At 40.3% G+C, this 8945-nt stretch overlaps 1 protein-coding gene across 2 annotated transcripts in view; it reads right to left on the bottom strand.

Moving 5' to 3' along the window:
* Nucleotides 1-1733: 1733 nt before the first annotated feature.
* The window catches only part of stim1b (stromal interaction molecule 1b), a 38387-nt gene continuing 31175 nt past the window's right edge, over nucleotides 1734-8945 (bottom strand). Inside the window, exons 11-14 of one of the 2 annotated variants that reach the window (XM_036587673.1) lie at nucleotides 8661-8896; nucleotides 7079-7159; nucleotides 4350-4737; nucleotides 1734-3152 (exon numbers count right to left, since the gene is read on the bottom strand). In XM_036587673.1, coding sequence (XP_036443566.1) covers nucleotides 2729-3152; nucleotides 4350-4737; nucleotides 7079-7159; nucleotides 8661-8896 — 1129 coding nt within the window. In that variant the 3' untranslated portion in view covers nucleotides 1734-2728. The remainder of the gene's footprint in view (nucleotides 3153-4349; nucleotides 4738-7078; nucleotides 7160-8660; nucleotides 8897-8945) is intronic. The other variant, XM_036587672.1, reaches the window with a different exon arrangement.

Below are 8945 nucleotides of genomic sequence, written 5' to 3'. Positions count from 1 at the left end.
CCCAAAACCCGTTTGATGTAGGAAAAAAAACATACAGGCCAAGTTTTCGTTGCTTTTTTAGTGAAATACATCCTCCTTTCTAAAACTAATGGAAGATCCTGGACAAGTGGTTAGAAACTCGTTTGTTTTCATCCGTTTACCTCCATTAACTCCTATTCATTTAGGAGTCGCTCGCGGGCGCCCTCTGGCGTTTTGCAGTCATGTTTTTTATATAACGGAAAAAAAGGAAGTGGCCAGGCTCCCCCTTAAACTGGCTCTGGTAAAAAACGAAAAAATGAAACGTTTCTAGCATTTATTTGGGAACTTCTTTTAATTTTGAAGCGTAAAATGTTGTATTACATAAAACAAAACAAAGGGATTCCACCATTGTCTTTCTGTTTTTCTACAGCTGAAATGTTTAGTGCTCTAGGACGCTGTTAGCGTTACTGCTGCTGAGTGCTGATTGGCTATCAGTGTTTAAAAAAATGACAGAACATTTACAAACTCAACAGAAATCTAGCTATTTTGGACTTTATGTTCTGGTATAGGGCTAACAAATAAATAATTAAAGAAAGGGTGAAACACATTCACTGAAAGACGGATCTGACATAAACGACAAAAGCTCTTCCTAATTATGGGAGCGGTGTCACCATTGGTGAGTACTGTGTGTTCGTCTGAGTTCAGGCTTTGATGTTAGTTGGAAATGTCCGCTCTTCCAGGTGAGGATGAAGTAATGTGACCAGATGTCCCCGGACAGTCGTCGATTTTGGTGGCCTGTTGGAAATGTCCCGGAATAATTAAACAAATCTAGTACAAGTAGTAGTACTTGTAGTGTACCATAATACACAATTTTTGTATTTATTTCCACAAAGTGGCTGGCAAAAAATCAGAGTGGGTGGTAAACATTAGCCATCTACCAGACACTCTTGTTTCTTTTAATTACAAACTGCCCCTAAAATGCTGTTTTAAAGTTTCTGTAGTTATAAATGGCACCAGCAATCTTAAGAGAACCTTCCAGTGAGGCAGGTAGGGTTTACTGTGAGATGAGACAATGATTGTATATCCTCTCTGGATGAGATAGATTAGCTATTCAGGGGAGCAGGAGACATACTGTAGGTTTACTCCAAGCTCCATGGTAACATCTCTAAACTTGGCTTTGCTGGTAGATTGCTGAAGAGTCTGACGCTGAAAAGCTCTCTGGATTTACATCTCCTCTCTAAACTCAGATGAGCATGCCCAGATAGTGTGTTGCCTTTTGGTTACATCATCAGTCCTGATGCAAACAAACCTTTAGACCAGCAGTAAATGTGCTGCTGAAGTGGGTGCAGAGGGCAGGTTAAAACATTTCCACTGGTATTTATACACAGATTCCTTTACTCAAGCATAATCTCAGTGAATGGAACAGTCATAAAGCCTCGATCAGGACAGTTTTAGTGTTGGAAAGCAGGGACTTAAAATCCTGCAGTTTGAGAAGAAATGATGATCATGAAACTATACAAAATTTGAGTTTAAGCAGAAAAAGAAAAGTTTCAGGCTGTAAGGCAGTCAAGACTTCATTAGTGTGCGGTGAAAAAAAAAATAGGCGGAGTAAGCAAGGCTCAACTTGCTCAAGCTAGCCTGAGTACAGGGGCGGAAGTACATGAATGACTGGGTGGGTGGGGTGAATGTATTAGCAATACCTCAAACTTTTATGTATCAAATAAAAAAGAAATATATTGAAATCTGTCTATGAGTGAAATAAATATAGCTTTAAATCAATTAAATACATTTATTTAAAGTCCAGAGCAAAAATCTTTAGACACATGCATTGCAGTAAATCCACATGTACACGAAAAAGCATTTGCAAGTCCAGTGATGCCACTAATAAGTCAAAATACGTGTAGGATGGGTCTGGTGTATCTGCCAGTATTTTGGTTATAGCCCTAACTAAATAATGCTAAAGGCTTAAAAAAATAAATAAATAAACTCTTCACTGACCTGTCAGTGCTGAGTCTGAATGTAAGCAGTCAGATATGGGCAAGTATGCAACATCACATATAAAACATGGCAATAAAAGGCTGTATACAGGTATGAACATGGTCAATTCAACATACAGACAATGATTTGGCTTAGGTGTTGATAAAAAAACTGGTTGTGTGCACATACTGGACAAGACGTTGTGGGGCTTTTGTGTTCATGCATTTAATAAAAATAGATAAACATTTCCATCTTTCTGAGTCTCGTACCCGTGCAGGTCTGGTATGACAGTGAGCAAGATAATCGGAACAAAACAGATTACTGAAGTTTGTCTTTACAGGTTACAGTGCACCCTAAGATTAACTGGGTGCTGTTATGATATTTTAATTCATGATAATAGTTTTGTCACATCTCCTCAGTGTGTCCAGGCCTGTAGACGGAAAGCACACAAAGCCTGTATTAAAATATAAACAAAGCTTTAAATGGCTAAAAATGGGGGGGGGGTCCCTAATCTGCAGAATAAATAATTTTACCTTAAAAAATCACACATTTCTTCACAGCACTAATATGTTCCATCAGCCAACAAGCACTCAATAAACCAAAATACAAAACATATATTTTGAAAATCACACAGTAGATGCTCCCTTAGACCTATACAGACAGTACTGGTGTCTTTTAAAGGATGTAGTCCTTTTAAATGTGACTGTACACTTTGTGTGTTATAGTTTCTACTCCTATATTTTGGTGAAACTTTTAAAAGCACTTTTTTAGGTTTGAGTTAGGCCCGTCACTGCTATTTCTTCTGCTTCTGCTTGTTGAAGATCCTGGGGAAGGTGTGTTTCTTGCGGCTGGAGCTGGAGGCCTCTGTGTCCTCTCCTGTTGAGCCACTGTCCTCGTCCCCTGGGCTCCTCTTGCCCGTTAGCTGTGGAGAGCGGCCACTGCTCTTTGGCCTATCTACATCATTGGTGGTGGGGCTGAGAGAGCGGGTGGACTCGGCCGAGGTCAGGCCACTGGACTGGATGTGAATCTCTCCCAGGCTGGCACACTTCTCCATGCTAAACAGTTTCTTCTGGAGCAGCGGGCTGTCCCCTAAGCTGCCTCCAGCTCCATTAGGTTTGGAGAACATGGGCCTGGTGCCCAGCGGAGTGGACGAACGCTGACCCTCACCATACTGAGACTGAGACAGTGAGGAGTCGGAGTCAGACCGGTTTAGATCCCTGGTGAAAGGGAAAAAAGCAAGAGAGCTTAGTGTGTATTGTATGTTCTACATACATTCAGCAGTTTCTGTAGCAAGAGCTCAAATGTCTTAAAAGGATAAAAACAAATCAAAAGTCAGAAAGGTCATAACAGACACAAAAAAGATTTATTTTACTCATGTAAATCTTTAAGTAGTTTCTGCTCATTTGGGAGGTCCAGCATGGACAATACAGGGATAAAGCGATTGAAAGCTCAGGCAAACTGCAAAACCCCACAGGGCTGAAACAAACTGGGCAAGGAAATCAAGCCCTGGATTAGTATTGGCGGAAGGCAAGCAAGCAAAGTTTGAGAAAAGTCGCAATCTGAAACGTTAGAAAAAGCATGAGTGAATTAAGCTCGGAATGTAGAAAAGCACATTCATATGAAAAAGCAGTTGTAAAAGCAGTAAGTTTAAACATTCTTGATGGTGTTAACATATATGCTGCTAAGCTCAGCAACACGTAGAATCAACTTAGGTAGGGCTGGACAACACAGCCAAAAATCTGATTACATGTACTTTTACACAGCACGCTACAGATAATAAATTACTGATATGCATTTCCTAACGCTCAATTTTAAATCTGAGTAGTGTCTTGACTCAGGCTATCCATAATTTCAACATGAAAATAGCTAGCCAGCTAACACTTAACTGCCAAACTGGTTTGTGCTGTTGAAAGTGAACAGGGAGACCTCCTTTCTCTCACTGTCCAGCGAGTAAAAGGCACACATTTGGGTGGAAAAGAAATACAAGCATGACAATATGTTGCCTTGAGCTATTTTACCATATTGCATAAGCTACGTGTAGCTCAGCATGAAAATAACAAACACATACTACTTCTGATCTATCCTAACAGCATGACATTTCATATGCACACAAAATAAGTGTAATTAGAAATTAATAACACTTAAATTATATACTTTGACAGAAAACATGGGTGCTACAATATCTCATTAGGTTAAATGGGATTTTTGCATTTGCAGAACATGCATAGGTCAACTGTTCGAAGTTCATGCCTTTGCTGCTCTGGACTGAAGAACAGAACAGCATGATCATTTTATTAATAATCAAACGCTTATCATCAATAATGAAAAAATGTTTTTGACAATTCTCATTATCTTAAGGTGTTAATCAGCACACGCGGTTAGCTCCACCCTCACAGCAGGAGAATGTGAGGTACCCAATGCTTCCGGCTCTCTGGCGTGGGTGTGCAGCACTAAACCCAGCAGGGGGCAGGCCGGACACTGTCTCCACAGAGTGGCAGTAGGAGGAGCGGTAGAGCAGGCCAGCGAAACGAGAGCCGGAGGAAGAAGAGAGTGACTGTAGGAGAGAAGGAGCGGCAGTGCAGATGATAGAGGGGTGAGAGAGAGAAGAGGAGAGAGAGGGCATGGGCCGGAACTCCAGGTGGCCTATGGAATGACTGCGAGCCTGTCGTGCATATGGGCGGGTGGGGGGCTGAGGGGCACACTGGGGTCCTGCCTCAGCCTGATCCCCCTCTACCCACCTCTGAGAGCTGAGGGTCTGCGCGGGGTCTCCGAGCCGCGGCCGCAGGGACACCAGATTGGGAGCTGTAGAAAACAACACACAGAGACAAGAAGTTACCGAGGGACTATTCTGTAGAGCTCTATCGATATACCGTTCAGCAAATCGGCTGATTGAGGTTCCACATTTATCAGCATTGATAGTAATCCTGATAATAAATCACTAGGAATGGAAGAATTATACCAAAGAAGTTAAGGACAGAAAGTGATTTTTTTGTGTGTGTATAACACAGTTCACTTGTGAATAGTCTTGCAGGGCTAAGCGTGATCTTCAAGAACACACAACTTCGTTAAAACTTTTGGTACTGGGTTGCAACTGGATCCACTGCTAACAAGGAAACAGCCTCTCAAACATCCGCCCCCAAATTCCTCCAGTCTGTGCTCTTTTAACATTCAGAGTACACTTGATAACGCAAGGAAAACACTGCTGCTAACAAACCACTACAGTTAAATAATGGAACTGTTTTTCTTTTTCAAAAAGTAATGCTTATTTTCACTTCATGTAACACAACACACATCTATATACTTATTTGGAGACTTTTGGGGGCACTTTTCAGCCATGCTAACTGCGTTATATCCATAGGCTAATGACAAGCTTGTTGTCTGTCAGGCAGTGTTGACAAGCGCACCATCACTACCTCCTTTGAGCTCTGTCTTCAAGAGGCACTCAACTGGTTGTAAAAATTTCACACTCAGTTTGTTTCCAACCTAATAAATCTACATTCCCACCCACACTTAGCCCGATATTCTTCACTGTTGTCCTTAAACATTCTGGTCGAGATCAAGCTTGGCCCCACGGGACTAATTTGTGAGGTGCTTTTTAGAACGGAAAGTACTTTACAGTTCCACATGTGAGAGTTTGTGTTCTTTAAGATGTTTCTGCTGTTTGATATTAGATATTAATTCTGATATTTGATATTAATACATTATTAATTGAGAACTTAATTTGACACCTGACAGTCTTATAATGCAATACAGTACTATTTAAGTTTTGCAAACATGATATTATAATAGCTGATATTTTTTTACTTTAATTTTAATCAGAATTTTAGCCTTTTAAATTCTGAGCCAAACTGTTATGGAGGGGTATGATAACCTAGTCTTACCCACAGTGAAAGATCTCTTAGTACATTACAACTTTGCTGTAAGTCAGCTTTGACCAGCCTCCCAGTAAAAGATAGAAATATTACTGCTGGAAACACAGCCGAAAGGAGCACAGAACTGACAATGACGGTGAACCACACTGCGGTTTGTGAGTGAAAACAGAAACGTTACGGGAAGGCTGATGATGAACAGGAAGTGCCACGAACTATATGATAGAGGAAGACATTATAATCAAGCAGCAACACCACAGCACAACACTGGAACACTCAACATGATCAATTACAGAATTCAGAGGATGTAAAAGGTGCACAGATAAGCAAAGATAAACACTGAGAGTGGATTTTTGCATTTTGCCTTACAGAGAGTCCCACTATCCACAGGGAACTGTTGCCGCTCTAGTTATGGGTTAGTTGCCATGGAAAGAAGAAAAAGTTAGTGTTCTGACTGCATAAAAAGTTGGAATATGCATTAAGGCATCTGATGAATTAGTGGATCAGATTCAGCTGCACTAGTGGCAGCTTAAAAGAACAAAAGGTTTTGATTAGTCTTTGAGTGAATTTGATGAAAAAATAAGGATCTTTTGATTTTGTGGGTGTTATTGTGAGTTGTCTTTGAGTGCAGGCCTAGGATCACCATCTTGTTTTACTTGGAATGAAGACTGGGCCATGTTAGACTACCTGCACAGCGCTGCAACACATCCTACAACTCTCTCAACATGTTGTTACACAACTGATTCACATTCATGGCACATGGAGTCATCATTCCAGAAGTCATGAGCAAGAATATCTATGTTTTATGCTAATACTCAGTGGACCTGAGTGGACGTGGAAAGGTCCCGTATGGAAAGAACGCTTTGGGTATTTATTTATATTTAGGTAGACAGGTAGCTTTGGTATGTAATTACAGTCGTACACAAAAGTTTAGGCGACCCCTGCCAAATTATGTTTTGTGTATTTTCTGAGTAAAAATATGTACACATCCTCCACAGAGAACACACTTCTGCACATTTTAATGTACAGTTACTGTTGATGTGCTCAATTTAACATATCAAGGAAAAAAGCAGAAAATGTGGCCTGTGTAAAAGTTATGGTACATTTTATATTTTACTTTTCATTATTCCAAAAAGGAAACTCCAGTATCCTGCTGCCTGCTTACGGGTTAGTAGCGCAATTTCCACAGAGGCAGACAGAAAATAAAGTCAATAAAAGGACAGTAGAAGGGATACAGAGGAAGCCGTTTAGAAAATAAGGAGGGCGATGCCAACCAGAATGCTTCCACAGGGACTGGCTCTCAGAGGCCACAGGCCAAAGGTCGCTCACCCGCCGGTCCATCTGCCAGGCGGCATCTGCAGACATCAGTCAGTAAAAATATAGCTTTATAAAGACCAAATTTCCCTGAAACTGTAGACCTAGACCAACTAGTATCAGTCATTCAAAGGAAAGCAGAAAGTTAGGATTCAGTATAACTATCCAGTGCTACACACTGAGCAGAAAAATGCAAAGTAAAAGGAATGTGTTCAGCAAAAATCAAATTTACACAAAGTTCCTCTTACCCCAGATTTGTCAACACATGTTTGAGATCATCACACACTTGCCAGAAACCACATCAAGATGTTAAGTAATCTCAAACAGATTTGCTTATGTGGTTTATGACAAAGTATGCCACAATGTTATTTATAAGAATGGATAAGAGTACTGACAAAATTTATGCTTCCAGATGCCTGTTTCTACTTTTTGTAGCTATGCGACTTACTCTTCTTTGGAAAAAGGGGTGTTATTGTTTGACATTTTCAGGGTAAGATAACCTATTCAAACATATCACAGTATCAGGCTATTAAGCAGGTGGTTAAAATTAAATGAAAAATCATTATAACTCACACAGGGATTTAACTCAATATATTTGAGCATTATCCTTCAACGTTAATTTTTAACAATTTCTTTGCTCTCTAAACTGAATGTTTTTAATACATTCAATATGTCAATATTCAATAAAAAAAGGAAAGATTTAATCCCTTGCCACATTGAAACTGTTGCTATAAACAGCAGCCTAATTTAATTAATGTTTTTCTGAGATATCTGTGGGCCACCGTGCTGTTTAAGGCAGTTGTTCTCATTAGGCTAATGTTGGGGAATTTTATAATATATAATTTAGAATGACCTTTACAAAAAACTCCCAGTTAAGTGATATTCCATTGTCATTATTAGCTTAAACAAAGTGCCTGAAAGTAGACATTGCGAAGCTGAGTTGGGAAAGAGTGCTTGGATGTCTGCAAAGTTGTTGTTTGATGTAGTTATGAACGATAATGCTATGTTTTGTCATGTGTTTGGTAAAACGCTGTGTGTGACATTACTGACTAACAATGAAGTTTACATATCCTCTTTAAGTGCTGAAACATGAAGAAATAGTGCTATAGTGTGTTTCAGGGTTAGTCTGCACTGAGAGAGTCACAGCTAAAATAGGCTGGTTTAAGGAAACTAACATGCAGACAGAGATTTTCATTGGTATTTGGAAAAATCAATGGTGAGGTAACCACCCAATCACTCACTGTGACTGAATCCCTAATAAGCAAGTCTGCTTTGAGATTACTTACCAACTGAAACCAAGTATGTGATGATTAAGGCATGCAGTCTGCATAATGTTAGGTGGTGAGGTATAAGCTTCCATTACATATTAGCTGCATTAGCCTCATACCTTCATTGCAAAAATTTAAGAAGCAAACTTCAGACACCAAGCATGTCTTGGCTTAGTGACTATATTTGAAGTAAGAGGAAATTTGTGTAAATGTGTTTCTTAGCTAAATTATTCTTTCAAAAAATGGTATAAGGGTAAGTGTATGGAAAACTCACAGCGCAGGGTTCCAGGAGACAGTATGTCCTCGTCCATGTCATCCAAATCATCGGACAGCAGCAGGTTCTGTGGGGTGGGAGGGCGGATGCCCAAGAAGGCAGGGTCCAGGTTGAGTGCAGAGGCCAGAGAGGACAGGCCTGGGTTATTCACGAGGGCCAAACCTGTGAAATACTCAATCTGCTGCCAGCGATAGAGCTTCTCTCTCAGAGCTGCTGTCACCTCACCCAGAGCCTGTCTGTGTGGGAGACAGAAAGAAAACAAGATGGAAACTGGGTTAATACCAG

This window comes from Colossoma macropomum, unplaced genomic scaffold, assembly GCF_904425465.1.
Source record: "Colossoma macropomum unplaced genomic scaffold, Colossoma_macropomum, whole genome shotgun sequence".
Taxonomy (NCBI): domain Eukaryota; kingdom Metazoa; phylum Chordata; class Actinopteri; order Characiformes; family Serrasalmidae; genus Colossoma; species Colossoma macropomum.
Note: the sequence above shows the minus strand (reverse complement) of the source record. Positions and strands in the feature narration are given on the sequence as shown.